Source organism: Pinus tabuliformis, chromosome 3_1 (genome assembly GCF_031772625.1).
Source record: "Pinus tabuliformis cultivar Carrire ecotype Pingquan chromosome 3_1, CPIR1, whole genome shotgun sequence".
Classification (NCBI taxonomy): Eukaryota; Viridiplantae; Streptophyta; class Pinopsida; order Pinales; family Pinaceae; genus Pinus; species Pinus tabuliformis.
This window is the reverse complement of record NC_142301.1, coordinates 414,855,034-414,874,373: the sequence shown is the minus strand read 5'-3', so window position 1 is coordinate 414,874,373 and position 19,340 is coordinate 414,855,034. Positions and strand designations below refer to the sequence as shown.

General features: G+C 37.6%; 1 protein-coding gene across 1 annotated transcript; it reads left to right on the top strand.

Moving 5' to 3' along the window:
* The first annotated feature begins 2,517 nt into the window (after positions 1-2,517).
* LOC149187493 (F-box/kelch-repeat protein At2g44130-like) lies at positions 2,518-3,591 on the top strand. The gene has a single exon (XM_089409683.1). The coding sequence runs from the start codon at positions 2,518-2,520 to the stop codon at positions 3,589-3,591; it is 1,074 nt and encodes a 357-aa protein (XP_089265809.1).
* Positions 3,592-19,340: the final 15,749 nt, after the last annotated feature.

Here is a 19,340-nt window from a genome sequence, read left to right as displayed (position 1 = left end):
ATGTTGGAAAACTTGGTTTTGGTCCATGGTATTTTGACCCATGGTATTGATCCAAGGTATCTTGACCGAAGTATTGAACCCAGGTATTTGGTCCAAGGTATTGCTTCTAAGTGGTTTTGGACCATGGTATTGAGTAAGGCCTAAGACTATAAAAGGAGGAGGAGATCATTAGGCAAAGGCACTCAAGAATTGAATATCTAATGAAGAGCAAGATCTAGAATACTGGTGATTGGGTTATGATGCATAACTGGATCTGAATCAAGGAGGAACCTGAGCGCTAGAAGAAGGATAAGTTCTATTAATGGGTCAAGATATTAAGGCTTGAAGAGAAGTATGTTTGTGTGATTTTGACCTTTTATATTTGGTGCATGTATTGATCTATAAATCTGATGATCTGGGTATAACTGATGTCTGAATAGTTGAAAAGGGTAAATAATCTTTTACAGATCTGTATGCAGGTTCAATATAGCAAAGGCGTGTATACACGCTGGTTCGGAAATTCAAAACAACATATACGCAGGTTTGCATTCATATAGCAGTGTATGCACTCAAGTTATACATATTGAAGTAGCGTACATCTCATAAAATATGTTTTAGCTACTTCTGTTTACTGTTGTAGTGTTCTAGGTTCTGGTTGGGTTCTGGTACTATTACTGTATTCTGGTTACAACATTCAGAGAAGTGATTGTTTGATTGAGTTTTGGTTAGTGCAAGGGAGATTGATTGATGCAGATATATTTTGATATCTGATTGATGCTATTGATGGATCGAGTCTGAAAATTTATGAAACGCGGTCCTTGGAAGAAAAGAGAAGGTTTTAGCCTTCTGTAGGTCAACACCTATGTACTAGTACATCAACTAGTACAAGAGCTAAAGGGGGTTGTAGCTCCCTTCCATGAGAAGTTGGAGAACGAGAGAAGGCTGTAGTCTTCTGCAGGTAGAAGCATGCGTACTGGTATAAGACTGCACCAATACAAAAATATTGTAAAAAGAAGTTTCTTATTAAAAGAAGATAGAGACGAATTGCAGCCAGAGGTTTTCACCCACATTGGATTTCCACCATATATATCGTGTTCTTGTGTGTGATTGTCTGATCTGTTTTTACTGTACCTGTTACTACTTATATGGTTCTGATACACAAATTAAAGATCAACTGACTAAATTATAAGTTTACAAGGTGTACGCTGGTTGCTCTAAACATAGTTGCGTATATACGCAAGTTGCATTAACCGAAGTTGTGTATATAAATCTGTTTATGGAAATGAAATATTATTAAATTGATAATACTGATTCACCCCCCCTCTTAGTATTATTTCCAACAATTGGTATCAGAGTAGGTCCTTCAAAAGAAGCTTGATCGCTTGAAGGGAGATCTATCATGATGAGCAACTACGAAAAAGAGGCATCTATGAGGCCACCAATCTTTGATGGGAGCAACTTTGTCTATTGGAAGGTAAGAACCACAGGCTATCTTCAATCTCTTGGAATAGAAGTTTGGAATATCGTGGAAGGAGGATACACATTTCCATCAGCAACTCCTACAGATACGACAGGTAAAAAACAATATTAAACAAATGCAAAGGCTGTCAATACTCTATTGGGGAGTCTATCACAATCAGAATTCGTCAAGGTTATGCAGTTCGAAACCGCCAAAGAAATATGGGACAAGATCATTTTAAGCTATGAAGGAGACAATCAGGTAAAACGTGCAAAACTACAATATCTCAGAATTCAATATGAAACTCTCAGAATACACAATGATGAAAGTGTAGCTAATTATTTCTTACATAACCAACATGTTTTTGTAAGTTTGTATGTACAAGATGCTCTAGTTCTAAGACGAGGTCTTAACAACATCATGACTATGAAACACAAGAAAGCTAGAAGTAGAAAAATTTTGGTCTATATAGTCCTTATTTAATCTAATGCATTAAATTCCTAACTTCAAAAATAAATAAATAAAGTTATTGTTTAACTAGGTTTTATGATTTTTCTAGTTTTAACAATGTAAAATGTATTATGAACTAAGTGTTTTTATGCGAACTAAGTGTTTTTATGCCTAACCATTTAAATTATATGGAATTAATTTTATGTTATCTTAAATCACATAGTATTTATTATGAGTGAGGAAATGTAAATGATGTTTATTAGATAGCATCTTTAATGCTTTTATTATTGTTATATTTTCCTTACGGGCTTAGTTTACCTTCAACATTTACATTAATTACAACCCTACATTCGAAAATGAAAAACATATAAAGATGTTACGGGGGTGGGTTGATAGATTTGAGTTATGCGCATATTGGCGTTATGGCAATTGCTTTCAGTGCCATAGTTATGGATGGCGAAAGAGAAAAATGGTAACGAATAATGTCGGCCAATACTTCACACAACGACCAACTTCATAGTTTATAAATAAAATCAAAATGGTTCGATATACACATCAATTAAAGGTTTCTTTGAAGCAAGGGTAACACTCATCTGTAATTGTCATCCATCTCCGCAGCTTTGCCGGTAATGGAGGATTTTCCAAATATTCCTACTGATGTCCAACGACAGGTGTTGTTGCGCGTTCCTTACATATTACACGATGAGTTGAAGGATGTGTGCAGAAGCTGGAAGGAAATGATGCGCAGTGCGCAGTTTTATGAGGACAGAAAGACCTGTGGCACGACCCAACATTTGATATGTCTGTTTCACTCAACTGTTGGTCACTGTTATAATGCACCAATTTTATACGACCCTCGTGAGGGCACCTGTGAAACGATAGCCATTATTCTTCGGCAAGGATACCCGAACCCTTTACGCTTTGTATATAGGTGGCAGTTCGTTTCTGTGAATGGGAAGCTTGTCGCGTTTGGAGAATGTTTTGACGAATTGGAGAGGCCGAGTCGCTTGAAGGTTCTTGTCATCATTTATGATTTTGTGTCCAAAGAATGGCGCCGCGGAGCTGACATGTCCACGGGTCGAACCATGTTCGCGTGTGCAGCTTCTTCTTCGAAAGGGCTTATCTACGTGGCTGGTGGCCAAGATGAGCACGGGAACTCTCTGGCGACTGCGGAAGCATACGATGTGGGAGAAGACAGATGGGAAATATTGCCTCCCATGACCCAAAACCGGCACAGCTCTGTGGGTGTTTACGTAGAGGGGAAATTCATGGTAATAAGTGGAAACAATCAGCGTTTTTCGCGTAAGGGTTTAAGAAGCGCGGAAGTTTTTGATGAGAAGGCGGGCACTTGGCACACGCTGGAAAATATGTGGAGTTTAAGGAGATGTATATGGGAGGATTGCCATGTTGTCTGTACATGTGGTAACCTGTACGTGATCTCTAAAAAGGGAAAAAAATTGATGAAGTACAATGCGCACAAAAACTTTTGGATGTGCGTAACTTCTGTTCCGAAAGCTATAAACTATGTTGTTTGTGCTGGAGCGTGGAAGGATGGAATTTTTGTGAGTGGTATGGCTAATGGTAATCCGATCGCCTATGTCTTTCAGCCGTCAACTGGGCAGTGGATTGCAGTGGACGTAGTGCAAAAGTTTCCTCGTTTTTACAGTCACTATTATCAGGGCACTGTAACCATAGAGATATGAATATTCCCCATCCCTTCCCTTCATAATTTTTAAATAAAGAGCGAAGAAGATAATTTATCGTCTTGTTAGACATTTTACTTGATAGAGACATCTTGTTAGACATTTTACTTGATAGAGACATTTAACATGTACAGATAGATTTCTATGAATATCTATTAGGAATTTACAGTTCATGCCATCAATTTTGTTAGATAGATATGAAGTGTAAAATGATAAATTTTGGTTTATCTATTTCAATATAAAATATAATATAAATATTATTATCTAGAGTATAAATGAATTATGATATCTGTTTTTAAAAATTTCGTACCTGCAAACTTTATTTAATAATCAGTATCTTTAAATTATTTCTATGTAAAATAGGGTAAAATAGAGAATTTAAGTATGTAATTTGAAGGTTTAATTTAATAGAGATATCAATTTTTGTTAATAAATATATCATTTATATTATAATTATCATCTTAATAATATTTTTGATCAAAATATTTTTGACTCCATAATAACATAAAAATACATCTCTATCATTAATCATTCATATTAACATAAAAATACATCTCTATCATTAATTATTCATATTAGAAGTATCATGATAATATTTTGGTGAAAAAAATATTATAAAATGTTTTTTTAAAATAAGAATATATCTCATTTTTTTAACGTTACTTTGGCTTCCGCACTGGCCCAGAAGCGCTGTACTCATTTATGATTTTCTGTCTAGAGAATACAGGTGGTGATGTATGATGCTCAGAAGAATGGTTGGACTTTTGTTGCTTTTCCTCCTAAAGATATTCACTCGTCATTCAATTTCCTATTTGCTTTAGTGTACTTTAATTGTTGCACATATGACAGTCAGATAATGGATAATGATACCAAGCTTGGAAAGAAAATGTTGCGTCCAAATAGACTAAATGGTGACCTTGAATGCTTCTTTATACTCGACCTTTACTTATGATAAAGCAATGGAAACTTGCTTCTTGCTTGACCAACAAATATGTATGGATCTCGAATTAAGTATATAATCGAAGGTGGACTTGCAATCAAGGTTGTTGCCAACCCAATCTAAATCTGTGAACCCAATGAGATCCAAAGAAAAATTTGTTGCTTAATGAATTCCATAGGTGATTGTCCCCTGGACATATCGAAGGATGCACTTTCCAACTTTGTAGTGTAACTCATGTGGCACCTACATGCATCTAGGAATTTCTTCTTGCAGTCACTCATGTTAAATCATGCCAAAATATCTCTAACATACTTCAGTTGAGAAATGATAATCCCAAAATCATTCTGATAGATCTCTATCATAGAAAACTACTTATGCAATGCATTTTTATTCTTGGCAATAACAGAAACTAAAGTACATGTTATCATAAGATCATTTACATAGAGTACTATGATCAACAAGGAGTCAATTTTCTTCAACAAATAAACATTAGAATCAGATTTGCAGTGTACAAAATTTTGAGATTACAAATAGGAATCCATCTTTAAATACTAGGTTCTAGGTGCCTGCTTGAGGCCATAGAGAGGCTTCTTTAGTTTGCATACTAGAGATGAATTTTACATGTATGTCTATGGATACTCCATGAATATTTCCTCCTCAAGATCACCATGAAGAATGGAATTCTTCACATTTATATGATGCACCTCATACTGTCTTGTTGCAAGAATGGAGAGGGTTAGCTGAATGGAATCCATTTTTATCACTGGAGAAAAATTATAATCATAGTCAACACCATGTACCTTCGGAAAACCTTTGGCTACCAACTATGCTTTATATTGACTAATTCTGCCATATCTACTCCCTTGGTCTAGTAAAAACACTTGCACATGGTAAGTTTATGATTGGAAGGTAGTGAAACTAGGTCCCAAATCTAGTTCTCAATAAGAAAGTCGTATTCTTCATCCATAACTACCCGTTCAGGATGACCAACTACTTCTACATAGTTTGTGGATCAGATGCATGCATGGGCATACATGGCTCCATCGTTGAGATTGCTTGTGGAGCTTGCTTAAACTGAAGTCTAACAGCAGGATCTTCTAATAGACCACTCATGTTGTGCCATTTTTGTGTTGAAGGTGGTCAAGAATATTGTAAATTGCATGAGGAAGTATTATCTTGATATTCAACAATTGGTGGACCAACAGGTGTCACGGGCAAAGGGACATCTAGATCAAATTCTAATCTAAATTATCATCTACATAATCATCAACTAGTGGTGAGGGAAACCTTGTAATAGGTTCATTTGGTGGTGCATGTAAAGAATCATCTTCAAACTTTACACTCCTTTCGATAAATAGCTCTTCAGTGTTGGTATCAAGTAATATGTAACCTTTGACTTCGTAAAAATATCCAAAAAACATGCATTCCTTGCTCTAAGGCTCTAAATCCTTTCTCCTCTTTATAGCAATGCGGGCTCAGGCTTGAGATATGAAAATGCGGAGATCTAGTAACATATTTATGAGGAGATCTATTCTTCATGTATGAAGCATAGTTGATAGCTTCACCCCACAATTTTGATGGAAGAGATCTTACATACAACATGAAACTATCCATCTCTTTCAATGGTCCATTCTTCCACTCGAAATTTCTTCATTACAAAGATTCTAAATTTCTTTGTTGACATATTCCTTCCCATTATTTGTGTGGAGGATCTTGATGCTTTTTCCTGACTAATTTTCCACATGTGCTTTGAAAAACTTTAGATGCTTAAAAACTTCAGACTTAAGTTTCAGGAAGTACACCTGAGTGAATCTTGTGTAATCATTTATAAATGAAAACATATATATTTATTCGCTCATTGAAGGTACTAGAAACGGACCCATGAAGTCACTGTGTACAAGATTCAAAGGTTAAAAGGCTCTCCATGCATGCCCCTTCTCAAACTTGTTTTTTGAATGCTTTCCAGGATCACATCCATTAAAAACACCTTTTGAAAATTAAGTGGCCGAAAATCCTTTAACCATCCTTTGCTTGCTAAGTTGTTACATATATATGAATTTCAAGTGTCCAAATCTGTTGTGCTAATCCTACTTTCTTTATTTTCATGCATAAGTAGAAAAATATAATCTGTGTGAGGAACAAAATTAGAAAAGGTATACATATGAGATTGATCATTTAACTTTATAGATGCCATCTTCAAGTTGGTTTGCATATCATAAATGCTCATGGAATATGGGGTAAATTCCACTTTTCTTCTGGTTCTAATGTGTGTCATCTAATATATTGAAAGAAGATTCACCAAAAGCCTTTGACTATGCAAGGCATTCTCAAAAATTCCATATTTGAATTGCACGCTTCATTATCTAGTTGCTTCAACTACAAAATTGTTTCCCATGAGAATAAGAGGTCTCGAGTATTCTTTATAGAAGAAAATGATTCCTTTGAAGAACCCATATGATGCAAAGCCCCTAAATTAATGATCCATTCTTTCGATCTAGAATGAAGGGCAATCAAAGCATGACCATTACCCCTTGCTTATGATGGTTTTTTTCCATCTTATTTTTGGAAATTTCTAGAATGTTATGACCAAGATTATTCTACTAAAGAGTCTTTTCAATCAGATCAACAATCTTCTACATGCTAAAGGATTCAGGATGATAATATCTGTTATAATAAGGACACTTGGAGTTTTCTTTCTTCCCCTTCTTACCCTTGGATCTGGAAGAGTCATCTGGAGGTTTTATATTTCCTCCTTTTCTTGGATCTAGATCGTTTGCCTTTCTTTTGCCTTTGGATTTTGATTTGGTTTCAAGTTAGGCTTTTATTTTTCATGCATGGAAGATAATTCACATTTGAAGTGTTTTAGTGAACCCATATTTATGAGGTTATCCTACACATGAATGAGAGACTGATTAACAAATGCATAAAGTTTAGGAATTTTCCATTTATCTCCAGTTGCAAGTCTAGTTGTATGAAATGTAGAAATTAAATCAACATATTCATGACCTAATTTATATAATATATAAAGGATGAATTGATGTTTCTATTTAGATTTATTGATCTTTAAATATTGTAATTGAAGAAGTAAGGATTTGAATTTCGTAAAGAAATCTTGAATGTTCTCAAAGTTGTTTGGATCTAAGGAATTTAGCTCAGTTTCGAGAATGTGAGACCACATCTCATCGTGCTTTCCAAATAAATTCCCCATGGTTGTCTAGAATTTATTTAGAGTGTTACATGTGTCCACATGGAAACACAATGCCAAAGATATGGACAACAATAGAATACCAAAATCCTTGTCCATCCTGTTGAAGTATTTGGTTTTTTCAATGGTGGAATTAGGTTCAACTTTTGTATCCATATGATAGGTCTCTATAATACTAGTGATTACCCCATTACTATTGTAGTTGTATCCCTTATTAATATTTTTGTGACCCTATTGTCCCCATATTTTTATTACTGTGCCCCATATAATCCCTCTATTGTTATTTTTGTGGCTTTATATTATTATTGTTAGGTCGGTTGGGTTATATTGTGACTCCTTAGACTCCTATATATAGAAAGGAGGTTTTGTCATTTGTATCATCCAAGAATTGTTCATTTATGTAATGTAAAGGAGGTTGACCCCTCGAAGAGGCTGAATTCTAAGGCGTTGATCTATCTTTTCTATCTTTTTCTTGAGCTAGTTTCATAACATTTGGTATCAGAGCTTTGGATTCTAGGGTTTCACTGCTCCAAATAGGTCATCATGGTATTTTCACTATAATTTTTTTTTTGTGACATTTCAGAAGCTAAAATAAAAACCCATTTGAGAAGAAATCATTCTGAACCTCGGGTCCAAATTTCAGAACTTTTTGTGCTATATTTGCGGAGATATGGTCTGAGGAAGTTGGTTTTTTTGCAGACTCTTGAATTGCATTCCAAACAGGTGACCTGGGGAAAATCATCATAACTTTATCTCTGAGCATCAGATTGAAATTTCGTAAGAAGCTATAGAAATCTGACTGACTATAGTTTCTTGTATATATTTTTCAGAGCCAAAGGTCGAAACAGTGACTCGTGGCACGTCGTACAATTTTTCTCTACTGAACTAGTCTATAATCAGGTCACTATGGGAGATTTTGCATAACTCTTTCTTGGAGAATCCAATTTGGATCAGACTTGTGGCATTGGAAAGAGAACATAGAGGGCTACTACAGGTCACAATTTTAGAACTGGATGGTCTAAAATTATAGAGATACATCATATTCAATATCAAGCTCCTACAAAGTGAAAAAAGGTGTGTAGTTTTTTAAATTTTTGCATAAGCTTGGTTTGAAAAATTAGTTTGAAGGAATTCAAAGTGCATAGTAAAGCATTATTATCAGTAATTGATGCCCCGAGGAAAGAAAATGCAAACACCTAGTAAGAAACCTGAAATCTCTAGCATGACTCATGAAGAAGAGGAAGAAATGCAACATGATATATCAAAATTACGAGACCAAGTGCAACAATTGTCACTTGCACAAAAAGGAACATAATCTAAGATGGATGGTTTAAAGAAAGATGTAGAAGCTAAGATGGATGTTTTAAAGAAAGGCATAGAAGCTAAGATGGATTGTAAAGAAAGGCATAGAAGCTAAGATGAATGATGTGGAAGCTAAGATGGACGATTTGAAGATAGATTTGAAGACGGAGATGGAAGAATTGAAGATAAATATGAATAAGTTGCTACAAGAAATGGTCACTAATGGTGAAAGGGTAGTAAAGGAAACTCATGATGAGAACAAAAGAAACATTGATCATGATTCCATAGACTCTAATGTTGGATCAAAGACCCACCATATTCCAAAAATTGATATGAGGAAGTTTGATGGCAAGGATCCTGCAACATGGATATTACAGATGGAGCAATTTTACGATCTTAATAATGTGCAAAACACACAAAAGGTATGTATTGCAACTTTATATTTGGAACCAAATCAGTTTGTATGGTATCAATGGCTTTGCTCTTGTAAACAAATTATGACTTGGGCAATTTTTACAGAAGAATTGACAGCACATTATGAGGATACAAAAAGCAACACTTTTTTTAGCCAATTGATAAGTCTCAAACAAAAGGGTTCAATAATGGAGCACATTGAGGAGTTCCAAAAATTTAACATAAGGGTAAAAAATATTCCAGAGGAGCATAGGATTGATGTGTTCATAGGGACTTTAAAGGATAATATCGAACATGATGTTTGCCTTTGGGAACATGATTCATTAGAGAAGGCATTCAAGTTGGCAAGAAAAATGGAAAGCAAAATTATGGCAACCAGGAAGCATACTAGTCACAACTATAAAGAGGGAAGTGTTGTTACCCCTAGCCTTTCACAACCTATAAGGTTGACACCAAAAAAATTGGAAGAAAAGAGAGCAAAAGGGCTTTGTTACAGTTGTGATAGCAAATACACTAAGGGTCATAAGTGTGCTAAGAAGAAATTATTCTACATAGATTGTGAAGAGGAAGAAGAAAAGGAGCAAGAAAGGTCAAAGGAAGAGGATATAATCTAGGAACAAAGCCTAGATAAAGAAGAAATGAATCCGCCCATATCTTGTAATGCATTGGCTAGAATTACCACTCCTCAAACCATCAAGATAGAAGGACAAATCAAGAAGAAAAAGTTAATAATGTTGATTGATTCAGGAAGTACCCACAATTTTATTCATTGTAAGGTAGCAAAAGAATTGAATTTCTTCCTATATCTAGCACCAGAGTGTCAAGTGATGGTTGCAAATGGAGGAATGATAAATTTCTCTGGAAAGTGCCATAATATCAAGCTATCCATTGGAGAATATGTATTGACTAGCTCAATGCTTTCCATTCCAATGGGAGGTGCTGATGTTGTACTAGGAGTCCAAATGCTACAATCCTTGGGTACAATAGCTTTTAATTTTCAAGAACTTTTCATGAAATTTTCTACGGAAAGAAAGGAAGTTGAATTAAGGGGTATTTCAAGGAAACTGGGAAAGATAATCAGCTTTAACGGTATGACAAAGCTTGTAAAAAAGGAATAAAGAGGTGTAATTGCACAATTATGTTTGCTAGATGTTTCCACATCGGAATCATCTATTTCTCCAGATCTCCAAAAAGTCTTGGACAACCATTCCAAGGTATTTGAGACTCCTAAAGGTCTCCCACCTATTCATGATCATGATCATGCTATTCATTTGATTCTAGGAAGTGTTCCTCCAAACATCAAGTCGTACAGATATCCCTATGCCCAAAAGAGTGAAATTGAATGTATGGTTGCGGAAAATGATAGAGGCTGGTATAATTCAACCTACTCAAAGTTCTTTCTCTACTCCAGTAGTATTGGTGCACAAGAAGGATGGATCATGGCGCATGTGTCTGGATTATAGGGAGCTCAACAAGCTCACTATTAAAGATAAGTTTCCCATTCCTATCATTGATGAATTAACGGATGAATGCATGGATCAATTTACTTCACCAAGTTGGATCTTCGTTCAAGATATCATCAAATCAGAATGAAGACTAAAGACATTCGAAAAACAACATTTAGAACTCATGAGGGTCATTATGAATTTTTGGTCATGCCTTTTGGCCTTACCAGTGCACCTTCTACATTTCAAGGTTTGATGAATTCCATTTTCAAACCCTTCCTTAGAAAATTTTTGTTAGTATTTTTTGATTATTTACTAATCTACAACAAGTCTTGGAAGGATCATGTTGAACATGTTGAGAGGGTGCTGAAACTATTAGAGGAGAAACAATTATATGCAAAAAGATCCAAATGTTTCTTTGGAGTACATGTTGAGATTGCAACAAGATGATGGGGCTTAGTGAAAAGATTCGCCTTCACTAAGTGGGCCCGCAGGCCATTTTTGGCGCAAGTCTATTTTTAGACATATGGATCATGTCTATGGATTGCAGGTTGTTGTTTATGGATGATTGGTCAAGTTGGGATAAATAGATGGACTTCTATTTTTGATCAAAGTGTGAGTGATCAAAGTCTATTTTTAGACTGGCTGTCAAAAATAGAAAAAGTCAAATATTATTGTCTCATAATAATATTTGGACTATAAACTTGATCTTATTCTCTTGGAGCACTTCAGTTTGAGCTACAGAGGTGGCACATGCAGCTGTCAGAAGGAAATACGCTTTTCTTATGAGTCAGTTGAGTTGTTGAATGCATGACTTCAGTTAGAACTCAATCAGTTGAGTTTGGTGGAGTTGATTGTGGAGTTGATGGAGTTGTGTTCAGTTTGACTTAGTTAAACTAGTTGTAATTAGTCTAACTGCAAATAGACTAATGATGAGTTGTTAAACTAATTATTAACTCATGATACAACTAATGAATACATCAGTTAACTCAGTTGCATGTCAGTGCATGTTCAGTTCAACAGGGACAGGTGGTAGAGAATCAGATTGCTATCAGTTGTGACTATAGTTGTGCACCAGATCTTGCACAATCAAGGGATTGAGTATGCCAATGAGTTTGCTCACGTATTTTCTTAGTATTTTAGCCTTTGCTCACGTACAACAAAGTGTGAGTGATTATTTTGAGGTGAAATACGAGTTTGGCAAGCCATTCTCATCAGTCCTTGAGCAGGTATTGAGCAGTGGAGGCAGGCAAGCAGTGGAATAGATTTGGAGATCAAATCTGAGCTGTATTGTGTGTAACAGGTGGAGCTGGTACTGGATTGCTTGTGATAAGCATTGTACTTTGTAATGTTACATGTTCTCAATCATTAATATATAGATAGTTGGGGTTTTTAGCGAGATGCTTTCCCCGGGTTACATACTGTGTTAATGTGTGAATGCTCTTGATGTTTTATTGTTATTGATGCTGCTATATTGATGATCAACATAGAGGAGCTTATGTATTGTGTATGTATTCCGCAATAGTACATGATCAGGATAATCTCTGTTGAATATGTGTTAAATTATTCAAAATTTCTACATGGTATCAGAGCTGCTTGATTTGTAGAAGAGATTTTATAGGATATCAAGCGAGGATTGATCATCAGATCTACTATTCAGGAAGTGTTTACATTCTATTTCTTTAGGCAAAGTCTGTAATCGGGCCAGGTAGCCTCTGGATTCATCCTTCCTTTGGAAGGTGAGATATCTGGTGAATGCCCATACAGTCAATCTCTGTACGAGAAATATTGTGTTCTCACGAATTCTAGATCGGAAGCGGTTGAGTTGGTTGCTGGTGGAATTCGAATTTGCAGCAGTGTTTTCTTGGTGACAATACAACAATGTCTTTCAACGGATTGTGATTGGAGTATGCTCTTGAGGGCAGCTCAAACTATATTGCATGGAAGGACAGGATGGAGGCAGTATTGGATGATAACGAGCTGAAGGAGTTCATAGATACGGATATCCCAAAGCCTACTGATGCTACTAAAGCTGATGCTTGGCAAAAGAAGATCGCAAAATGTCGAAGGATTCTGTTGGAGGGCGTGAAGGATCACATTGTGTCTAGCCTCCATGGAAAGGCTACTCCATATTTGATGTGGAAATCATTAACAGAATTATTCCAAAGCAAGAGCGATCAGAGGAAGCTGGCGCTCAAAGATAAACTCAGAAACATCAAATGCGAGAAGGGTGACAGTATTCCCAAGTATCTCACGAAGTTTACTCAGTGTCGAGATGAGCTGGGAAGTGTGGGGGTTACTGTCGATGATGAGGACTTGGTGAGCTTGGCTCTCCTTGGTCTTCCGAAGAGTTGGCATTCCTATCAGGACTCTGTCAATGGTCGAGAGAAATTGCCAGGATGGGAAAGACTATGGTCAGATCTTGTGCAGGAGGAGATCAGGCGGAGTACCAGGGACGGATCTTCGTCAAAGGGAGCTGATGAAGAGAATTGTGCTTTGGCTGCCAAAGCAAAGAAAGGGAAGAGCAAGAAAGCTTCTCAGTCTGGTGCGAAAGGCAAGAAGCAGGATATGTCCAAGGTGAAGTGTTTTCACTGTCACCAGCACGGACACTATGCCACAAATTGTCCGCAGAAGAAGAAGAACAAGAAGCTGTTGGATCTGCAGGGGGAGAGGACTTAGCTTCTCAGTTTGAGCTTGATGTTTCATTGATCGCATGCTTGGTTTCAAGTGTGATGGGATCCGTGTGGTTCTTGGATAGTGGTGCGTCTTTTCACATGACGGGAGATAAAGATTTGTTCTCTGATCTGGAGGACAAAGATCTTGGAGTGCACATCGAGATGGGCGATGATGGTAGATACAGTGCGACCGGTATCGGTACCATTTCCTTTGAGAGGGAGTCTGGTAAACCCTTCATATTGAAGGAAGTCATGCATGTTCCAGGATTGAAGAAGAATCTTATCTCAGTGGCAATGTTTGAAGACAAGGGGTATGATGTTGTTTTCAGCGAGGGAAAGGCTTTCCTACGCAGCAAGACAACTGGTGAGACACGGAAGATAGGGGTTCGAGTGAGGAACCTTTATCAGTTGCATGTAGATGGATGCGCAACAATGGCAAGCAAGGTAGAAGGATTGGTGAGCCGGGATGATGGGCGAGTTGTGGCACAGGAGATTGGGTCACCTTCACCATGGAGCCTTGAAGATATTGCAGCAGATCACTACAGGGCTTCCTAAAGGCACACTTGCGCAGTCAGATCAGTGCAAGGGGTGTACTTTGGGGAAGTTTGTGAAATCCACCTTTCACGAGAAGGATAGTTGCGCCACGACGATCCTTGAGAGAATTTACACAGACGTGTGTGGACCTTTCTCAGTTGCTTCGACAGCAAAACACAGGTATTATGTGATTTTTGTTGATGATTTCTCTCGTAAGTGCTGGATCTTCGTCATGCAGAAGAAGAGCGAGACATATTCAAAGTTCTGTGAATTCAAAGCACTGGTCGAGAAGGAGTCGGGGAAGAAGGTGAAGGTTCTTAGGAGCGATAATGGTGGTGAATACATCTCAGACGAGTTCAAGGATTTCTGCAAGGCAGAAGGGATTCGTAGAGAGCTCATAGCTCCCCATAACCCACAGCAGAACGGGGTAGCTGAGCGGAAGAACATAACGATCGTGGTTGCTGCACGGGCAATGTTGCATGATCAGGGCCTACCCCTTCACTTGTGGGCGGAAGCATGCAATACAACAGTTTATGTGCAGAACCGTTGTCCTCATAGGATACTTGGCATGAGTACACCCGAGGAGGCTTATTCTGGTAAGAAGCTTGATCTTTCTCATTTGAGGATTTTTGGTGCTAACGTTTACATGCATGTGACGAAGGATGCCAGAAAGAAGTTGGAGCCGACTGCAGAGGTTGGGATATTTGTGGGGTACACTGATACGCCCCACAACTATCGTGTGTATTTGCCAGACAGTGGTAAAACTGTTGTGCGACGGGATATAAAATTTCAGGAGGAGAAAGCCATGAAGTGTTTGCTTGAGAGGGAGCTACACTTGCATGTAGATGAGGAGCTATTAGTTCCTAAGGATGAACTTCAGGATGTGGATCAGCCACAGGATGAGGTTCATGGGGTGGATGAGTCCACTCATGCAGCGCCAACCATCAGAGGGCGAAAGCGCTTGACAGAAGCTGAGCGACTGGCTCAAGATGCAGAGAAAGTTGCAGTACCACCTACAGCCCAACGCAGGCAGAGACAGTCACCTGATCGGTACACTAGATACATGTCTCTTATGAGCAAGTGTGTTGTGACTGAGCCATCCTCTTTCGAGGAAGCTGTGGAGGATCCCGCATGGGTAGATGCCATGGTGGAAGAGTATGATTCTATTGTCATAAACAGTGCATGGGAGATTGTTCCTAGACTGGAAGGGAAATCAGTGGTGGGTTCGAGATGGATCTACAAAGTTAAGCAGGCAGCTGACGGGAGTGTGGAGAAGTACAAGGCAAGATTTGTTGCCTGAGGCTTTTCACAGATTGAGGGGATTGATTATGAGGAGACCTTTGCACCTGTCGCAAGGTATTCTTCCATACAGACGATTCTTGCTCTCTCAGCGCAGATGGGATGGCACATTCATCAGATGGATGTGAAGACTGCGTTCCTCAACAGAGTCATTGAGGAGGAGGTGTACATTGAGCAGCCCGAAGGCTTTGAGGTCTTCAGCAGCGAGTCGATGTGTGCAGGCTCAAGCGAGCACTGTATGGGTTGAAGCAAGCACCACGTGCTTGGTACACACGGATAGACAGCTATTTCACAGGACTTGGATTCACCAAGAGCGAGGCGGATCCTAACCTATACCAGATTGTGGTGGAGGGTAAGTTGCTTATCATTGTACTGTATGTTGATGATTTGATTCTAACAGGTGATGAGCTGTTGATACTGTCATGCAAGAAGGATCTTGCTATAGAGTTTAAGATGAAGGACTTGGGCCTCCTTCACTATTTCCTAGGATTGGAAATATGGCAGCGCAGTGGTGGACTGTTTGTTTCTCAGGGAAAGTATGCTCGGGAGATACTGGAGAAGTTCAACATGCATGGCTGCAAGCCTGTTGATACTCCTCTTCCTGGAGGTTGGAGGAAGGAGGATGCCACTTCGGGAGAAGAAGTGGATGCCACTGTTTATCGACAGTTGGTGGGGTCGCTGATGTATTTGGTCAATACACGACCCAATATATGCTATGTAGTTAACCAACATTCACAAGCTATGGTTAAGCCTACCAAGCTCTTCTGGAAGGCGGGCAAGCATGTATTGCGCTACTTGAGAGGCACATCGGGATATGGTTTGTGGTACATACAGGAGGATGAGGTGAAGCTATGTGGCTTCACGGATGCAGATTGGGCAGGGAGCCCAACAGACAGAAAGAGCACATCAGGAGGGGTCTTCAGTATTGGATCGACAACAGTTTCTTGGTACAACAGGAAGCAGAGATCCGTGGCACTCAGTTCAGCGGAGGCCGAGTATATGGCAGCAAGTTTGGCTGCATGCGAGGCTATATGGATGAGGAAGATCCTGGTTGGTTTGTTCGGTTCTCATTTGGATCCTACTGTGATTTACTGTGATAACCAGAGTTGCATTAAACTCTCGGCTAATCCTGTATTTCATGATAGATCTAAACATATTGACATCAGGTACCATCATATCAGAGATTGTGTGCAGCGGAGGATCATGTTGCTTTCATACATTCCAACGGAGGATCAGGATGCTGATATTATGACGAAGGCTCTCACCAGGAGCAAATTCGAGTACCACCGAGGCAGGATAGGGGTTGCTGATAATCCATATCTTGTCGAGAGGGAGTGTTGAGATTGCAACAAGATGATGGAGCTTAGTGAAAAGAGTCGCCTTCACTAAGTGGGTCCGTAGGCCATTTTTGGCGCAAGTCTATTTTTAGACTATATCTATTTTTAGACATATGGATCATGTCTATGGATTGCAGGTTGCTGTTTATGGATGATTGGTCAAGTTGGGAAAAATAGATGGACTTCTATTTTTGATAAAAGTGTGAGTGATCAAAGTCTATTTTTAGACTGGCTGTCAAAAATAGAAAAAGTCAAATATTATTGTCTCATAATAATATTTGGACTATAAACTTGATCTTATTCTCTTGGAGCACTTCAGTTTGAGCTACAGAGGTGGCACATGCAACTGTCAGGTCTATGGATCAGTTTATAATTGATTGTAAACAATTTGTCCAAATGAGGACAACTCCTCCCTGAATCGAATTTCATCTGCTATAATATGTAACATCAGAATTGAATATTTTAAAGTTGGTGTTTAAATTTTATTTTCACATGGTTAGAGACATCAACAACCTGGTGGCCATTTTCATCAATTTCTTGTGGTGCAGCTCCTCAACTTCTACTTATAGAGTCAAAACTAACTTTCATTAAAACCAAGACGGGATGAGGGATTTCTTTTATAGGGCATAGGGTGTAAGTCTGATTGAATGATTTTACTTTTCAATACCTAACACCTTTCACTCTACTTCAAAAAAAATTCCATCCCGGCTTCTTATAGGATCATAACGCACCATTTTTATCACTGGGATTCCCTTCTCATAGCTTCAAACAAGTTGTCATGCACATAGCCCCTAATTTTCTACTTTTAATATGGGTTTTCCTAATTAAATGTCTAAGTTAGGATTTTCATCTTCTAATTGGCAGTAAGTGCTTATGAAGAGGTGAAGTCAATGTTTATTAAAAAAATTTGAATATTTTTTATGTTTTTCTAAAGCATGCATCTAAATGTGACAACTTTGAGTTTTCATTTTCTAATCTGGCACTAAGTACTTGTTAAAAGGTGGAGTGAATGTTCATTAAGAAAGGTTTTTTTCATATTTCGAGTTCAAAGTCAATTCTTAGAAAGAGATGGGAGTCATGTTTATCTTATTGACATTTATAATTTAAGATAAGATTTGATTTGTGGAGAGAGAATTTTTCCTATCCAAAATAAATTATTTTATAATGTGTAAGAAATTATTTGGATATAGGTTATTATTCTATATTATAATATAATAAAAAAGTGCTACATAGTAGTTAATACTTGTTTCTTAGTTTAAATATATCTAAATCAAAATAAAAATATCGAATTCAATTTAGTTTTAAGGCTTTGATTCCAATTACAATTTCGGGGTAGCTTCTTCTCCAACAAGGATTGTTTGTTGAGAATAGGCTTTATAAAGAAGGTATAACAAATGGTGTGTGTGCTCTCTATGGCAAGGATTAAATAGTTGAGTTTGTTTTTTGAAGGTGTCATGCTACAAGAGTTTTACTCTCGAAATTCAAATTGAATTTCACTTTTTTGTTGCCTTAATTTCATGGAAAAGTCCTTTTCTAAGAGATCATTTCTTAACACACACTTGAAATGTCTAATTCCACTCTAAGGATAGAAGATGACTGGAATGGTTACCATTTCAAGCTAGCACAATCATTTGATCATGAGGCAAGCAAGAGATATGACAAAAAATCGTAAGCAAACAAATTAGAGATTAAAACTGAGTTGTACTTACTCAAAGTTGGTGATAGGCCCTTCAACAATTCTTAATTCATTTGCAACAAGTCATATATCACTAAGGATTATCTTAACAATAACATTAAGAAGGATTTAGAAGCATCAAAAGTATATACATTCTTCTATCATCATTCTTTTTTCATCCATCATGTATAAAAATCATTTCACAACAAAAAGGTCTCTTTGATTCTTGTCTTATTTTCCTACAATTTAGGAGCAAATAAGGGTGTATCCCTCTTTTATGCTTTCTTAGTTCTTTGGTTGTTGGCACACAAGCATGCTAGACATCTCCTCTTTGATAGACATAAGACCCATGGAGAGGCTTCCTCAACACCAACTCAAACAACCTCATATTGCAAAAATCTCAAGAGCAAGGAATTCCATTAAAATGTTTCCCAAGAAGCCCTCAAGCGACACGAAGATAAAATGTTGGATTAATCTACTAGATTTCCTCTAAATAGATACAAAATTTGCAGAAAAGGGTACTTAAAGTTAATAGATTTTCAGATAAAGAGAAGATTACCTTCTCCATATTGAAAGAGGCTTTCCATATTAAGGATAGGTGGTGGTCAAGGCATCTATTGTTAGCAAGCTAGAGTAAAGCACAACCAATAGTTTTCATCAAGCTATAGTAGAGTATAACTCAACAGTCCCATATTTGAAACTATCTTCCCTACCTAAGGGGGGAACATAACTCCTTCACAGTCAAGGTCAATCTGTGTGGGACATTTGGATACACTCCATAACTTATATACATATTTTTGCATCTAAGACTTAGTAATGGATTTGGACATGAAATGCCACAAAAATCCAGTTAGAGATACAACTTTTGAATATCCACTATTTGGGAGAAGCTTACAAATATACAATCAAATGGAGAAGAGTTC